This window comes from Phyllostomus discolor, chromosome 9, assembly GCF_004126475.2.
Source record: "Phyllostomus discolor isolate MPI-MPIP mPhyDis1 chromosome 9, mPhyDis1.pri.v3, whole genome shotgun sequence".
Classification (NCBI taxonomy): Eukaryota; Metazoa; Chordata; class Mammalia; order Chiroptera; family Phyllostomidae; genus Phyllostomus; species Phyllostomus discolor.
Genome location: NC_040911.2, coordinates 12289633 through 12308234, shown reverse-complemented (window position 1 = coordinate 12308234; position 18602 = coordinate 12289633). Strand labels below are relative to the sequence as shown.

The 18602-nt window shown below is 41.5% G+C and overlaps 1 protein-coding gene across 1 annotated transcript in view; it reads left to right on the top strand.

Moving 5' to 3' along the window:
- Window positions 1-18602, top strand: part of WDR7 (WD repeat domain 7) — a 291161-nt gene that overhangs the window by 84721 nt on the left and 187838 nt on the right. The window contains 5 exon segments of the mRNA XM_028524165.2: window positions 754-1529; window positions 2886-2974; window positions 11417-11515; window positions 14010-14128; window positions 15804-15927. Of these exon segments, the coding sequence (XP_028379966.1) occupies window positions 754-1529; window positions 2886-2974; window positions 11417-11515; window positions 14010-14128; window positions 15804-15927 (1207 nt within the window).

The following is an 18602-nucleotide window of genomic DNA, read 5'->3' as shown; positions in this document are numbered from 1 at the left end:
AGGATAAGACTGTTGTGTAGACTCTCAGTGCACTGCAGCGAGTCCCTGTGGAGGGAGAGGAGTCTATGAACGGGAAGAGATAGAAGGTGAAGTAGAAGAAGGAGGGGTTTGCCCTGGCTGGCGTGGCTCAGTGGGTTGGGCGGCATCCCACAAAGAGAAAGGTCGCTGGTTCAATACCTGGTCAGGAACCCTGCCGTGGTTGCCGCTGAGTCCCTGGTTGGGGGCATGCAAGAGGCAGCTGATTGAGGTTTCTCTCGCATATCAATGCTTCTCTCCCTTTCTCCCTCCCTTCTCCTCTCTCTAAAAGTAAAAATTTTTTTAAAAAGGCAAAGGGGGGATTTGATGGTGTGGCAACTTAAAAGCATGAGAGGCCATGATAAATGCATTATTTTCAGGTGGAACAATAGTTCATTTTCAGAGACTGAGTTTACATATGTTATTGAAATAAATTTTAATCTGTTTTATGAGTAAAAACACTCCTGGCTTCAATAATAAACTGTTATCTCCTTTCTTAAAAATGAATTGATTTTACAATTATTTCAGCATAAAATTCTGGTTGTGTAAGTTCCTTTGTTTTACATGCTGAAGACTGTCAAAGTTACTGAGTTCCTTTTAATGATACAGGTACTTAAAAGGACACCTTAACAAGGGTTTTTATTCCTTTGACTGGGTTTTGTTCACTAATGAATGCATGAAATTAAACACACTTGTATAATTAAAATGATAACCGTCTTTTGAAAATATTTATTGCAGGGAAATTTACCGAAATATTCCCACAACTCCCTGATGGTCCAGGCAATAAAGACCAACCTAACGGACCCCGACGTGCACGTGCTGTTCTTCGATGTAGAGGCGCTGATCATTCAGCTCCTGACTGAAGAAGCTTCCAGGCCGAACACGGCGCTTATTTCCCCAGAGAACCTGCAGAAGGCGTCTGGAAGGGCGGACAAAGGGGGCTCCTTCCTCACCGGGAAGCGGGCCGCCGTCCTCTTCCAGCAGGTGAAGGAGACCATCAAGGAGAACATAAAGGAGCACCTCCTGGACGATGAGGAGGACGACGAGGAGGCCATGAGGCAGAGGAGGGAGGAGAGCGACCCCGAGTACCGGGCCAGCAAGTCCAAGCCCCTGACCCTGCTCGAGTACAACTTGACCATGGACACGGCCAAACTGTTTATGTCCTGCCTGCACGCCTGGGGCCTGAACGAGGTTCTGGACGAGGTATGCCTGGACCGCCTGGGCATGCTGAAGCCCCACTGCCCCGTGTCGTTCGGTCTGCTGTCCAGAGGAGGTCACATGTCACTGATGCTTCCCGGGTATAACCGGGCTGCTGGCAGGCTGTCACACGGGAAGGCGGAAGTGGACAGGAAGCTCCCGGCAACGGTGATGGAGGGAGTGGGGCGGGGCACGTACGGAGTGTCCCGGGCCGTCACCACGCAGCACCTCCTGTCCGTCATTTCTCTGGCAAACACCCTGATGAGCATGACCAATGCGACTTTCATTGGCGACCACATGAAGAAGGGCCCTACCAGGTGTGGCCACCATGGCTTGATCTTATTCTCCTGTGACAAAGAAAGAAACCTCGTTTATTTTTGTCACTGTTTATGACTTTTTCTTCGGGTCTACCCACAAAAGATGACTTTTGTGTCATCTCAGTGTTTCCCCTTTAAGTCTTAAAACACAGTGTAGGTGGTTTAAAACATCATAAAATTACATAGTTTTTTCTATACTCAGAATACTGACTACTAGTGGTTTCTTGTAAATTTGGAATGAGGAAGTAGGTTATAGTTCAGCTTTTTCAGCTTTAATAATTGAATTACAGACTAGCATTTCAGCACATATAACTTTAGAATTATATCCACTTAAAGTTTGCACAAATTTAATTTTAAATGTATATGTTTAGTTAAATGCTTCTCCTCATTGTGACCCATATGTGTGAATAATATGTGTTGAGTGATTGTGTTCACAATTTTTGTGAAAAGTATAATTAGAATTTTTCAATAGCAAAAAAGAAAACAATTTTTTTAAGTGCAGGAGAGTACTATTTTAGTATTTCTAGAATACTTAACCTGAATAACTATTTCTTGTTTTTCCAGAAGTCTTGAAGGCTACTTTTTAAACTGTGGTTTTATTATACTTTAGTGCAAATTGACCGTATTAAGATTATTTTTAATCTAACAAATGCTAAAGTACCACTTATCTTGTGTCTGGCTCTGTTGTATCGGTAAGCACTTTACCGATAGAATTGGTATCGGCAATAATGCTCTTAACCCTTTAAGGTAGGTACTTTTATTGTATTTTATTACAGATAAAAAAACTGAAACACAGAGAGGTTAAGTAACCTGGCCAAGGTCCCACAACTACTAAGTGATAGAGCCAGAATTCAAAATGAGGCAGTTTTCTCTAATGCCCAAGATTTCTTAATGCTTTATCACCTTTTTCAGATTTCAGGGCCAAATTCTATCAAACTCAGTGTATTGTTCCATGAATTCATTTTAGCCAATGATATGTGATGGGCTGTACTCTCAGCGTGCTAATACTGAACAATGAAGTACTAATCATGATATTTATCTGTCACTGGCAGTATATTAGTGTTCATAAACTAGTGTTTATGCTTTACACTAGTGTTCTTAAACTAGTATAAAGCATAAATTGTAGTTGTTAAATTCTTACTCGCTGTTTGCTAATTATTTAATTTACTGTATTAACATTCGAAATGGAAAATATTAATAGGTAAAAAACAAACAAAAAATCACCACCTTTTTGGGGACAGTAAATTGAAGATATTCTGTATGTGTTTCTTTTGTAATTCACTTGCAATTAGTGTAATAGTTTAAATGGTTCTGGAAATATGCAAATATGAATATAGTATTTTCTTCTTTTCAAAGGCCACCTAGACCAAGCACCCCAGACCTCTCTAGGGCACGGGGTTCCCCTCCAATGTCCAGAAATATTGTGCAAGGACAGATTAAACAAGGTAAAATTAAATCTTACTGCGTAATTGACATGACATCTCAGCTCTAGAAACTGAGGAGGCATAGCTAATGTATAATCATAACATTTTGTTTGTCTCAGATTGTTACAAGAGAGAAAAGTTGTTATAGTCCAGATGTAAATATAGATAATTAAGATGTCAGTTAAAAACAAATCAGATTTATTTAGAAATTGATAAATGCGCCTGTTTCATATAATCTTATTGTACTGTCTTTGGCCTAATTTTTATGCATTAGGGGCACCTTACTTGACACACTGGTGCCTGAACCGTGTGTGTGTTGAGTTTAAAAGTTACGCCCATCGTTTAACTACATGTAGGAACCTCTAAATCCCTGTTTCCAAACTCCAGCTGTTCTTCTGCCGTTTGCTCGTAGTTCATGCATTGTAATCCACAAGTGGAAATCCTTTCTACTGAAACCATTGTATCTAACTTTTGTCTATAGCTCTGCTTTTCTATAGGGGAGAGGAGAAGACAGGTTAAGTTTCTCTTTCTCTTTATTGTCTATTGTGCTCATTTTGAGGCCGACCCAGGAGCCCACCAGCGAGCTGGGGTGGAGGTGGGTCATTTCCACGTAGAGAGCTTTCCTCCCAGCCGGAAGGTGTGTCTGGTACAGAATGTGGTAGAACGGGTGTTCTTTTTTCCGTAGGGTTTTTATTTTGGATGTAAAATCACACAGTTTTCCACCTCTTTGGGTGGTAAAGAGTCAATGAATGGTTCCACAAGATTTGCTAAGTAAACAGTTGGCCTCCGGCTTTAGGCCTGCGGTGCCCCTGTCCCCGTCTGTCCCTGGGACAGGTGCTTCCCTCTGTCTCAGCCGAGCGGGTGGTGTGTGCTCTCACACGCATGCACGCGCACAGCCCTGCAGGCACGGGCATTGTCTGCCGGCCTCTCGCTGTGGACGACGAGCTCTCACACGCTCTCCGCCAGCCCCGCCCTTCGTTCCAGCTCCACACAGTCCAGCCCCTCGCTCGTCCATCAGTCTCCCCAGTACGCTCGTGTAATTATCTTATAGTTCATGGGAAGTTGTGCAAAAGTTAACAGTTGGGGTTACATAACTTTTTATACTTGCATACTATATGTGAAATATACATATAGAAAAATGCACAAAATGGGTCTGTAGCTCCATGCTTTTTACAAGCTCAACACCTGTGTGACTACATCCTTGGACGAGAAACAGAACAACCAAGTATGGCCAGCACCCCCGCCCCCAAGCCCCTCCCCTTCCGAAGGCCGCTGTCTTGACTTTTAGGAAGTCCCTGTGTTTCTTTCCTTTGTAGTTGCCCCCCAGCCCCCGCCAAGTTTGAATCTCTAAACACTGTAGTTCGATTTTGCCCATGTTTTGAGTTTTATATGCATTCAGTCAATCATGGAGGATGTATCTTTTGTGTTTGCTTCTTTGGTGAGATCTATCAATATTGTTGCATTAGACTGTGGCTTGTTCATTTTCATTGCTCATTTTTATTGCTGTATAGTGTTCTGTGGAATGAATAGACCACAGTTCATTCATCCATTCATCCTGTCTATAGACATTTGCATTATTTCCAGTGTTTGGTTTTCATAAATAATTCTGCTGTGAACATTCTTGTATCCGAGGTTTAGTGTACATTATAAGCACGTCTGCTGTGTATGTAGCTAAAGGTGGAATTCCTGCGTGCATTTATCTCCAGCGTTAGCAGATAACGCTAACATGTTTCCCCAAGTGGGAGATGAATATGCATCCATCAAACTGGCCAAAGTGGAAAAGAGGGAAAACACTGTGTTGGTGTTATGATTGGTTCGGTGGCTTGGGAGCGCTGCTCTCTGTCTACAGCCAGTTACTGCCCGTGACCAAGGCCAGCCCTGCGCGAGTGCTGTCTGCAGTGCCCCGTGAGTTGAGTTTTCCCGTCAGGCTGGTGGGAGCAGGCACTGTTTCTGGCCTTTTCTTCTCTCAGTCCTGTGAACTCCAGCTGCCGAGGCCCCTGAGACTCTCCGCTCTGTCTTCTCAACTCAGGGAAACCGCTGGGCTGTTCCCCAGATCCCCCTCCCCGTGTCTCATCCCAGAAACCCCTCGAGGCCATACGCTGGGGCAGCGGTGGGGCTTCCGTCCTTTGTCTCCCTGGCTCTCCATCCAGCTTGATGTCCTGCAGCTTAGAACCCTTGCTGTATGTGTTTTGTTTTTTATGTAGGGTTGTACATCTGTGTTACTCCATCTTGGCCAGAAGAAGAAGTTCCCCTCTTCACATTTATTTTTTTAAAATTTTTTAAAAGAATATTCCTTTTTTTAAAGATTTTATTTATTTATTTTTAGAGAGGGAAGGGAGGGAGAAAGAGAGAGAGAAATATCAATGTGCGGTTGCTGGGGGCCGTGGCCTACAACCCAGGCATGTGCCATGACTGGGAATTGAACCTGCGATGCTTTGGTTCGCAGCCCGAGCTCAATCCACTGAGCTACGCCAGCCAGGGCTTCCCTCTTCACATTTAAAATGTCCTGAATATACTGTTACCTTATAAAGTGAGCATACTTTATGTCATATAGTTTTAACATTTTTAGAGCATTACTTCAGAGAGAAATGGAAAGAGGCCCACACAAGCACAAGGCGTGTTTAAAGCATAGGACACGGCCAGCACCTTCTAACTCGAGAGTAAATCCACTGAAAATATCTTTCAGGTTATCCTGTCCAGGTCAGTGTCAGGGCATACTGCCCTGCCTTTAGTTAGTTCAAAGCTTCATTTAAAATCCGTTCTTGTTAGAGATACTATTTGTTGTCTTCATCATTATCTTCATCATCATTCATTACAGTTCGTGTTTCTTCCTGGACTACATCTTTCTCCCTCTATAGAAATCATAGCCAATACAAGTGACCCAGTGCAATTTGTGACACGACCACAATGCGTCATGATGTCCTTGACCACCAGTGTGGAATCGAATTGGCTCACCTGGTCAGGCCCGAGGATTTTCACGTTGGGATGCGTTAGTGTCGCTCCTTTCAGAGAGCATCGAGTTCGGAGAGTAGTGAGGAAGGCACCGGAGATTGAGTTTTTCCTGAAGCGTTTGCTTAGGGCAGTGGGTTTGGGAATTCCCATTTGGAACAGCACAGACGCTTGCCTCTGACGCAGATGATGGGCGGAGATCCGTACTCGCTGAGCTAGTAGGAAAGTACTGTAGGGAGGCCCCGTGACTCCCGCTTTCCGTTTGAGCATCAGATGGAAACACAGCACAATGATCTCGCTCATAAAGTGTTGTCAAGTTCATGAACTGAGGATGTTAGAGACATGGGGCTGGTTTACATTCCCTCGGGTAGTTTATATACATCTGGTAGACAGTCTATGAACGAAAATAACCAGTTTAGCGTAAGAAGTGGTGAGAGACAGAGACGAGAGCTCCGCGTTCTCCGGCCCCAGCTCGGCAGTTAGAGGACTGCACGATCTCCCCTTCTGCCCCGGCGTTTCTTGTCTGGGCTTCCTGTGAACCTGTCCGTCTTCCTCGTGTTCGCTTTTCCCGACTCCCGCGGCAGGGCACCTGGACTCACAGTCTGTTTTTCGAGCAGGAATGTGCTCCTTTTCAATAAGCTGTCACTTACACGTGGGCTAATACTTGTTCCGCTGCAAAACAATCTATACGGAGTAAAGACTTGAGCTGGGGAGTGGACCTTTCCTAGACGTGTGGGTCAGAGAATAAAGAAGATATAGATAGTTTAGCTAACACACTTTCTCACAATCAATATCAGGGTATTTTATTGGAAAATAATTTCTTCACAGGGAGTTTATTTTGTCTAATAGTCTAATAGTTGGTTTATTAATTCAGTGTTTGCCAATAATAACATTTACTGACAGTCGTGTACTTTTTTGGTAGAGACAGATTGTATTTAGTAGATACTTGATTTTGTAGTGTATTAAACATGTCCCTTGGGTGAGAGATGTCAAACAACTGAATTTTTGTTTTTGGTCCACCAGCCCCAAGTCTGCCCAAAGCTTTAGGCTGTTTTACATTCTGACATCACGCACTTCTCTTGGTCAGTTCAGCAGCCTCAGGGTGCCGGTCTCGGGTCTGTGTCTCTGCTGCTTGTCTCTGCCGCCACCACATCTTTGTTGGTGTCGCCTAGTTGCTCGGTGGTAGGTCCGGGAGCCAGTCCAAGCGATGTGAAGGTTTAAGGTTGTGCTGTGCTATTTGCAATTTTATTTTTCAGACGTGGATTCAGTTTAGGTTGCCTAAACTTAGAAGAAAGCAGCAGTCATTGTTGAACTGTCTTCGGAGTCGTGGACGTAAATGACCCAGGAGTTTCTCACCCTTCTACCGTCAGGTCTGGAGCAAAAACCCTGGGGCACGTACATCAGGCCAGCGGATGGGCCCGAGAACCCCGTGAAATTTTGAACTTCTGTGCCTTTTCTTTAAAAAAAAAATGGCTTATAGCTTAAGTCTGCTTTGGAAGCTCAGAGGACAAGGACATTTATTTGTCTTCCCTCACTTGTAACAAATGCTTGGCGACTTCGAGGTGGTTAGATAGTGTTACTGTGTCGGAACAGTGGCTGGTACCTAGGAGGTGCTCCGCAAACAGTTGTCGAAGGAGTGAGTCTGTGGGTACTGCTCTGTGGGCTCCAGAGTCCGTGTGGCCATGACCAAGTGCTTCGGCTGTGAGGGCCGACAAAAGACACTTCTGCCATCCAGGAGCTCCTGGCTAGTGAGGGAGATCCAGAGGAGTGCAGCTTACGATCCTATTTTAATTTTTAATTGGCTACTTGCTCTTTCTACCAGACTCTGAGAACCTGAGGGCAGCATCTTTGCGTAACCTTTGTGAGGTTTTGTATGCTTAGCCCAGTACCTGACACGTAGTAGGCACTCATTCAATGTTAATTAAGTGAAGTAGAAAAATTTTAAAGCCTTCCTATGTTTAATTCAAGTTAGTGTTCATTATAATTTTATCTTTCTCTCCCCATGGCTCTTGGCTATTGGTCTTAGCTCCTGTCTTTATTTTGGATGCTAGTAACGAAGGATATTCTGTGGCCGGCGTGATGGGCCGAGGTAAAATTGTCATGGCTTCTGCACCTTTTCCAATTCTGATGTCATCCAGCAGTGACCTAGAGGTTGTTATATAGCGTTACTGTGTTTTCCAGGCATTACCAACCCTTCCATATTTTGCCTCGATGTCTGTCTGTCTGTCCGAATGCCGCCTGGGGCTGTTCGCTCCTTCTTGTGGGAGGTCCTTATCCTCTCCGTGGCCTGGAACTGTGTCCTCCCCACTCGCCCTCGGACGTGCGTGCTCTTCTTCCTCAGTGCTTCAAGATGGTCCCTTTTTTTCTTAGACTGTTTGATTAATGCTTTTACCCTAATGCTTTATGTTGACTGAAAAGATACCTAGAATGCCCGTGTTCCTAAGACTTGAAAGTGCAGCATAGAGAAACGTGACAAGACGTCAGGTGCGGCTCTCGGGCCTCCGCATCCGACGGCGCCCCAGGTGTGGGCTGCCTCGTTCTCCCCCGCAGCCCGCCCTCACGAAGCTCCGTGGTTGCTTCATCCCAGTCTCGATAACGGGACTTCTCGTTCAATAGTTCCACCCATTTTGTTAGTTTTAAGCTTTGATTAACTTACTTCTTTAGATGTTGCATTTATTTTTCTGTGCTTTCTAGCGTTTCTTCTTTTCCTCCTGAAAAAAAAAAATGCATTAAAAGGGTTGTTTGTGTCCAGTACCAGAAGGCTCATGAAGTTTTGACCAGTGTGTTGAGAGTACTTGCTACCTAAAATATGTTGTTTCTGTCCAATATACATTTTTCATATTACAACGGCAGCAGGGGAAAGTGGGGTTTAGTATCAGAGTTCAAATGAAGACTGAAATAGATCTGTTCAAAAACAGAAAACCAAGTCATTGTAATACTGAGTACTGTGCACACATACAGGCCATGCAAAGGGAACCACACACGTGTGCATGTATGTGCAGCCACACGGGCTTGCTTAATTTCACTGTTCGTGTGCAAGAGAGCAGTTGAAGAGGCTCATAGCTGCAACTGACTTCAGAGAACTTTCCCAGAATAAAATGGTAAAACTTGCATACCTTCTATCACCATTGAAGCTGTGCTGAAACAGTTTTCCCTGGTGTGTAACTACTAATCCTTAATGAGAGAAGCAAATTGATCGTTGATGTGGCAGCTTTCCTGTTCTGAGAGGTCAAATGCTCGCTTGTGTTTTATGGCGTCGGTCTTTGATGTTCTGCTCTGCACATAACCTCTGCTGGATTATTTGTCATTAAATCTTGAGCTTTTTATTTTGGAAGTGGAGTTTTTTCCTTCTTTCTATTGCTGATTTTTCTGTATCTGGAAAATATTTTAAAAGCTCTAGTTTTAAAAGCTCTAGCAGCATTTAATTTCAATATCTCAATTGTGGAAGTAGTTCTGGATTCTGCAGTTTCAGTTATGACATAGTCTAAATAAAGCATTTTTTGGTGGTGGTGTAGAGATTTTTAAAGCAGAGTAAATATGATTTCTTACTTTTTATTATAGTTTTTTTCCCCTTGACTTTTAGTGCCCAGGAAATTTATTAAAGTGTAAATAGCTTTTTTTGTATGCAATGCCATTTAAACAGGACTCCAAAAATATAACACCCAGCATCTGTTTATTTCTTTCATTAGAAATAAAGTTACTTGTCTTGAGCACTATTGTATTGAGATATTATTCTACCTGCTTTGCCGGTAGCATTTCTAGTTTCCTTTAGACTTACGACTAGGAGAAAACATTATAGTTTAATCCTACTACTTCTGTGACCTGGGTAAAGTAATGATCCTTTAGCCCTAAACTTTTATTTACGTATTTTGAGTTTCCTCACCCTCTTATCTAGTGTCCCTTCAGAATTAAGGATAAAATTAGATAAAGTTAAGAATCTCTTCTGGGATAATAATTTCTCCCTTTTTAAAAAAAGTGAAATTACAGAAATGTCCCAGCTGTTGGAAACCACCAGAGGAACTTTCTCAACAGTTTTGGTGGCAGGAAAGCTAAAACCTGATAATTTACTCCTTGCCACCAAGGTTTATCAACTTTTTTCATGAGGAAGCGACTATTTTATAGGTTGTAATAACTTAATTTATAATTAAAATGATTTTTAAAATGGAAAATAAAATTATTCAATGGAATATAGAAATATTTTGATTTCTTTGCAAGATTATAATGCAATAATTAGATCTTAGGAAATACACAATTAAAAGCAGCTCTCTTCCTTTTATAAGTACAATGTTATTAAATAATTATAATTTTATAAGGGTCAAAAAACAGGTCTGTTACAATAAAAAATAATTTCCCATATAAAACTTTTATGTGTGCAAGAAATGCTTCTTAGAGTTTATGGAGTTGGAATTTCCATCTTTTTATTACTGTTCATGTACTTCTTTTAGTTCTGCTGTCTACCACGCACGTGCCTCACGCACATGACGCGTTCGTGTGGAAATTATGAAAAGTTGTTTTCATGCAGCTGCCTGCAGTTACAAAAGAACTTCACTGCATGAAAAGCAAACATACCGTTCAGCAGACAATGCTTACTCTGTTCAGGAGCCCAGACCTATTGCTGTTCAATGGCAGAAGAAAGGAGAGGGATTAATTTGAAGATGCTTGTGCATGACATATGGTAATTTCTCCGTAGGAAGGAAGTGTCAAATGGTGACCTCTAAATCTTAACATTGACCTCCAGTTGTAGAACGTGTGTGCCATAAGGTCCTTTTGCCTTTTCATATGATAATTTCAGCTGAAACATTTTCCTGGTAACATAACTTTTTTTTTGGAGGGGGGGTGCACCTATTTTATAAGGATTATAACATTCACAATAATCACTCTTAGAATATACAGCTTTTGCCTCGTAAAAATATTTTTTGAACTCCAAAGAATGAAGCTACTTTACGATTCTCCTAACAAAGGTTAAGTATAGTATATATGTTCTTTACAAGTTGGTTTTTTAAAATTGACTTTTTATAAATTGAGTGTGGAGAATTGAAATGATCTCAGCGGATGTTGGTTTGAGAGGTTAAAAATAATTTATACATAGTGTTATAAAATTATTAGCAAAAATGTAATTGACATGAAGACCAACATAAACTTTTCATTATGTGATACATTTTAAAAATTGAGTTCCATTTTTGCTGATTTTTAATATGTTGACATTTGTTTTGTTGTGGCCTCAGTTCTTTTAGAATTTTTTTTTAATTGGTACATCATTCAACTGTAACATTAAATAGATTTTGGTTTTAAGAGGAATTTAAGCTACACTGTGATTGCCATTCAATAAAATATATCATTTCCCTGCTGTAACCCTTAATGATCATGCCGTCTGATTAAAACACCATTTTTCAGTTCCACATTTACTGTATTTTGCCAACCCTGTTTTTCATTCTTCACTAATTCTGAGCTTTTTTCCAGAAACTGCCGCACCTCAATCCTCTCTCTCTCGTTTCTCCTCTTTTCCTCTGCAAGTGCCTGCACCTGTCACTTCCGCTCGGGCTGACGCCGACCACTCTGGCTCTGGCCCCGCCTCTACTCCTGCTTTCCATACCTGTTTCTTAGTAAATGAAGGTATTCTCTCTTAACTTCCTAACAACTTTCTCCCAGTCTGTACTTTATCCTAATTTGACGTGTTCTTTTTTTTTTTTTTTACCTAATCTACATGTTTACCTGCTCTGTTACGTATGAGACGGTGAAATTCCATGTACTGATTTGGTTTGCTAATGTCGGTGATGAGGGCCAGGCGTGACACTGGGGCGCTCCCACTGGTGGAGCGAACCCCACACCCTGTGGTCCAGAACGCTGCAAAAGGAGTGCAGGACGCTGATCTGGGTGTGAAGCAGGCGCCAAGAGGCGCTCTGGTTTCCACGGTGACGTTTACCACGTCATCTCTGGCGTTACAGCTGCCAGTTTATTTTCTGTGTATCGTCACCCTGGAGAGATGCAGTTTGCTCTCTTTACACACCACGTGCCCTGGTTGGAGGGAGATACGACAGTCTCTCAATTCACATTCTCATATGCCAAGTCTTCAGAAGGATGCTTAGCACCAGCGACTGTATAGACTGATAGGAACTCACCTGTCTTATCCTACTTGCTACTTCTCTTTCTGGCCGCAGCAGCAACCAGCAGTCATTTTAGTTTTTAAGATGTAGCTAGGCTATCATATTATCCCTGGGGAGTTACGCTAGTGGGAAGTGTCTTGGACTTCTGATAATGTGAATGGAACCCACAAACCTTTTACCCCTGCGGCCTTCTACGGTTACTTACACTGCCTGGCAGCATAATGGAACTTAGGAGCTCTTGGTTGTATCCACACTCTTCGTCGTGGGCTCAGTCTTCACCAGTTTGAGTAATACCAAGTGCAGGGAATTGATAAGATCTCAAAGGTCAGCCAGAGTGAGTCTGACTCTTCACTAATAAGCAGCGTTTCTAGTCCGTCCAAACAGAAGGAGCGGTGTAGCGTCTGGGAAGTGCAGAGCCCACGTTCCGAGTGGAACTCCTTGGGAAGGAAGACGTGGGCTCTTAAAAACGTAACTCGTTTTTTTGTTTGGTTCCCCCACCAGAGGCCTGTATTAAGGTTAATATGTGAAGACTGCACTAGCAAAACATAATTAGGGTTATCTTTGTGAAGCTATTATGAAAGATAGGAATATTTTAATTCAAAAATCAGCCATTCACTTTGGAGAACGGTGAGAATCATCACAGTAAACGTCAGCCCATTAAAAAAAATTTAGCTCATAAATCCACTTCATATTTTTATGAGACAGTAAAGCACTTTAAGAAACTACTGTGTGGTAATTTATATTTATATACATGTATTTATGTATGTACGTATATATATATCCCTCTGTTGAAAATAAATTATAATCTAAAAAGCACATACTCATCACCTTAATCAATGTGATTCTGCATCTCAGTTGACGAGAGTCTCCTTTCTGAAAGGATGAATCTCGAGATGGGGGTCTGGTCTCCCACTCACTCGCTTTAATCATTAATAATCTTTTCAAGGTGGGTTTTTTGTTGTTGTCTCCGAAGACTACAGTTTAGATTATTTTAAAACATTGTTTTGCTGAAATTCTATGATCCCAGATAACTCTCCTTGTGATGAGGTAGTAGACAAGCTCCCCCCCCCCCATTTATTCTTCTTTGTCTTTGAATGTTTCTCCAGGAGATAATGGTAACTATTACGGATTTATAGTGGCTTTATGTGTAATTTGGGAAAACCGAGGCATTTATTGTATGTATGTTTTTCAGACACCTTTAAAATAGGGTTGACATGATTATTTGAGAATGTCCGGGTACTAGTACTTTTAAATATTGTGGTTTACAGTGTTTGTTTTCTCCTGTAATCAGATTCCATATTGTGGGTTAGGATTTTGAAAAAAATAACTTCTATTTCCGTAGATTAGAGGTCGTGATACTTAGGAGCTTGTAAATTTTGGATGGTAAGGTTTTTATTTTGTGGAATGTCTGAATTCACTTTCCTCTGAAAATGAATGAGTACTCTGTTAGCTATTTGAGCTATGATTGTGAGTAAATATCTGATTTGCTTTCTAAGAAAAGGGATCAATAAGTACCTTCACGAAAGGCCCTCTGACAGGGAAGGGAATTATCTCTGAGGACTGGCCCAGTGGTCAGGCACAGATGGCCAGGCCTTCAGATGGCTGTGACCCTTTCTCTGGCTCTCTGTGTGAAATGCCCTTTTCACTGAGAGTGGTTTCAAGTCTGTGCTTCCCCACCTCGGAATATATGTTTTATTCTAGAAGGATTATTCAGCGATGTCTTTTCCGTGTAGAGTTTGTATATACTTCATGTAGAAATCTGTTTCTATTTGCTTTAAGACTATGAGAGTTCTTATAAGTACCACTTACATGATTTAGAGATGAAATATATTTGATATAAAATTATGCACCAAAAAAATTTGGTAATAAATTGAACTAATTTATAACAATTTAGCAGACATGCCTTTTTTTTTTATGTTTCTGGTATACTTACATAAAGAAGAAATTTTGCGTTAGGAAATGCCGGAATGTTGAAAGTATTTTTAATCTCTTGCGTTTTCAAGGGTGGAGCCAGCTGGCCGCCATGCACTGCGTCATGCTGCCCGACCTGCTGGGGCTGGACAAGTTCCGGCCCCCGCTTCTGGAGATGCTCGCTCGGAGGTGGCAGGACCGGTGCCTGGAGGTAATGTCGGGGTGAGGCGGGGAGGAAACAAAAGCGCTGAAAAGGCACTGGACAAGTGTAAATGTGACACCACAATGGTGAATGTTTAATTTTTTATCACCTGTTTATTTAGTGGTAGAAAATATGGATTCATGATTTTTTTTTCAGTTTATATACTAAACAGTAGTGTTTCTGCTTGCTTGCTTGTTTTATTTATTTAATTTATTTTTAAACCAGTGCGTATTTGATAAAACGTTTCACATACTTTGCGGAGCTGTCTGTTACTGTCGTACACATGTATTCACATACATGCATGCACCCACCTTCCCCAGAATCGCACACTCAGGTGTCATCCCACCAATCAGATTCTCAGTGAGTATCCCCAGTCCAGTGGGAGGTACTGTGTTACAATAAAAGGAGAAGGTCTTTGGAATGGGAGAGACCTGGATTTAAATATCAGTTCTGCCGATTATTAACTTTGTGACCCTGGGCAATTTACCTAACCTATTTGAAGCTCATTTGTAAAGTGGGGATAATAATATATTCCTCCCGGGATTGCCATCAGGGTCGAATAAGGTAACACAAGTCCAGCGGTTAGTGCCGAGTCTGACACCCTGGAGGAGCTCAGTAAATGAGAGCTATTATTCTGTGTTAATGGGCTTACGCTGCATTAGGTACCGCTTGGAATAAAATATCACCAGGGACTTGGAAACATTTTATAGAGATTTCCCTTATTATGGCATTTGACCTATAGAGCTGTAGCAGTTTATATCATTCCAAGTTTTTAATTTACCAAATATAATGAACATATTTGCTACTTTCCTTGTCTTCCTTCCCTGGGAAATTGCAGCATACTTGGTTTTACATGGATTAATATTTTAAATTACTTCATAAGTCAGTTATAATTTAAAACAATTTTCATTCAAACTTTATCAGATGCTGCTGAGTTATCTTTTCAGTTATAAATACTAATTGACTGATACATCACATAACAATTGATTAAGCTTCTGTAACCCCATTCCTGTGGCACTTTTACCAAAATAAAACAGAACTAAACTAAAACTGCAAAATAAAAGTTGTTAAGAAAGAAAAGGAAGAAAAAAATCAGAAAATACAATTTTTGAAAACTAGTGTCCTTCAACAGAACTGATGCCATTACATAGGAATGTATTTGCCTATTTGTTGAAAACAAACTGTTTAAGCGTGCCTTAGATATACATGAGCGTGTGGATTTATACATGTATGTTTGTGTAAACAATACCTATTTAGTATGTATATTATAAAGATTCACTAGGTAAGGTTAAATTTATTTGGGCTTAAAGAGAACAAATTTAATAGTTCTAACAATGGCTTTTAACTTTTATATAGAAAATTTAAACCTGATAGTGCAAAATTAAAGTGCTAGAATGTTTTAAAAGCTTTGGAAAATACAGTTTTAAGCCCAGAGCATTTTATGTTCAAACATAATCCAGTCTGTCAGTGTTAAATTTTTTTTCAGTGAGATCAGTAATTAAAATATCTTTGATTTTTATGGGCATCCAGTTTATTCCCCATTAAGCCTTAACTCACTGTTTGGCTGGCAGTTTTGGTCATGTAAATAAATGTGGTTTATGGCTCTCACTTCTGAGCGTTCTGGTTATCAGACAGCTCCCCGGCCGACCTGCCCTTTTCACGTTGGGGTCTGTGGTCCCTCCAGGTCCGAGAAGCCGCGCAGGCCCTGCTGCTGGCCGAGCTGAGGAGGATCGAGCAGGCCGGGCGGAAGGAGGCCATCGATGCCTGGGCCCCGTACTTGCCCCAGTACATGGACCACGTCATGTCGCGTAAGTGCTCTCGTGGTTTTCTGCACAGCTTTCCGTGCTTGTGAGAAAAGAGCCAAAACTCACGAGTGTGCTTGCTGCTACTGCCTGTCATCGACAGTGAGTCGTTTACCTTCGGTGCAAACAAGGACCCGCAGGTTCTGCGCATTCATTTCCTGAAATCCCTTTGGTTTGGAGTTTGCTTAGGGGAAAAAAAATAAAGGCAAAAGTTATATAAATATCAAGGCAGTCACTAATGGGTTAACCCCTTATAAAATTGATCCCCAAGCCAAACCCCACCCTGTTTAGCAGTAGCGTCTGTCTCTGCCCAGTGCCTTGCTATGCTCACGGGTGCCTGCTTGTTAGACTCACCTGGTGCCGTGCAGCTGCGGGGACAAGGCACGTGCTGTCCACGGTGAAGCTGGAATTATGGATCCCTCAGAAATAAAGACCTGGTAGAGTTAGACCAGCGTACTGTTGAAAAAGAGAAAATTAGTGAGGGTTTGATGAATGAAATTTTTCAAATAAGGATGATTTGAAGGGATTGGGAAAGGGCTAGGGAAAAAAATTGTTGAAATTTTTGACTATTTTTGCAAAATAAAAACCTGTGTGATCATGCTCCTAGGTCAAATGTACACTGAAGAAAAGTTGTATTTGTGCTATCATAAATTTTTCTTTTATGGAAAAAGTATGCTTCATCCCAATTCAAGATTTGATTCATTCTTTATTTTCCTGAAGAAGAATCCAGAATTAACATTTTCATCTGTTAGGAGTATAAGAGAAAATAAATGTTTTACTTTTTCTTTAAGATGAAGTCTTAAGGAAACTTTACAAAAACTTTTTGCTGTGGAAATTTGGCCTGGGTTTTGACCTTTTCTAAATGACATTTTTAATTCATTCATTTTAAATGACCTTTGCCAATACCAATTATTCTTGTCAATGAAGTACGCATTACACATGCCCAGAGAGGCAACACAGGACTGTACAGAAAGGAAATGGAAACCAGAATCAAACAGGATCACAACTGTTAAAACTGGCATAACTCTACCAGGTGTTTGCCAGTGCTGACTGCGGTGGTTGACTCATTAGATGTGCGACCGTGGGCACTGAGCCTTTCTCAGCCTCCGTTGTGTGACCGATGAAGTGAAGACAGTGAGATTTTGTAGGTTCCGCTGAGTTCCAGAAAGCACATGGAACCGTGCGTGGGCCATGGCAAACAGTAGGTATTTGTTCAATAAGTATATTCATCATCTTTACATGCAAATATATATTGCACATGTAACCAAAATATCACAGATTGAAAACCTCAGTTAAAATTCTTTAATCTGTCTAGGTAAGACTGTTTACTGAGAGAGTATTGTTTATTTGCTTATAGGGAGTTTTTCCATTTTAATAAAAGGAAATGAAAAACCCAGGGTTTTTAGACATAGACTTTATCTACGTAAATTCCCAGGTTTAAAGCTCTTATATAAATATTAGTAGGTTTAAAATCTTGTCAAATATTAAAAAATGTTAAAAAAAAATAACGTGGGCTGGAAAAAGCTCTCTTCACATTCGCTCTATGGGAATCTTGCACCTTCGCATAGCCTGGTACGGTGCACTGTGTTCGGTGACTTGTGGCATTAACCGTGTGATCTTCCGGAAAATAGAATTATCTCATCAGCTAATCATAAGCCTTATTGATCAAAGGCTCCCCCAACTTAAGGACAAACCGTAGAGTAGACTGAACGTGAAACTGTATAGAAAGTCACCAGAGGTTGTCTTACAATGAGAACACGGTTATGGAACTGTTGAGACCCATTGTAAAGACAGTCCATCCTTTTATTAAGGATGGACTCGCGTAGAGCAGGAGAGTGGGTTGAAGTGGACTAAGCAGCTGGGAGGCTGTTACGGAAGGAAACAGAGGACCCGGCCCCACGTGTGTTTTTGTTCTCGGAAAGACGAGAATGAGTTCGGTGCAGTGGGAAGGCATGGTGCGGTGGTCACGGACGACTCCCTGAGGCAGCGACGGACGTGACAGGCGAGATGCCTGTGAGAGGGTCCAGAGGACACAGGACGCGTGATGTAGTGACAGTACCTACCATGAACTGAACATGCTCTCTGCCAGGCTTTTGCTAAGTGCCTGGTCGGCCTTGTGTCATCAAACTGTGGCCGCAAACCTCTTAAGGAGGCGCTGTCGTCACCACCACCCTCACTTCTTCCACCCAGATGAGTTAGTTCAATGGGGCCCAGAGAGAGTAAAGCATTTACTGAAGGTCCCTCCGTCACTAGGTGACTGGCAGACTGCCGAACTCATGATCTCACCGCGGTTGGTTCAATCTCGCTTCCTCCAGCATCCTTGGGTTTTAAAGGGAGTGGGGGGTGGAGGAATGCGGAGATGTTTGGCTTAACTAATCCTGCTTTCACTTTCATTCTCAGCCACGTTAACTTTAACAACAGCAAAGTGGAACAGAAAAATAACTAAAAAATTACCGTTAATGGTTCTCATCATTGTTCAAATAAGCATAAACTAGGTAGTTCTTGGTCAGATCTAAACATTTCCATCAATGTAAATCAAAGTCCTTGGCATAGTATCCTGGAGTACTTTATAAATGAACTGGATGCTGACTTACGAAAAATTTTAATGTTATCATTTACTGTAACTGTATTCGTTAGCAAAAGAATAGATACATTCTACATGAAACTAAAACATCTTACAC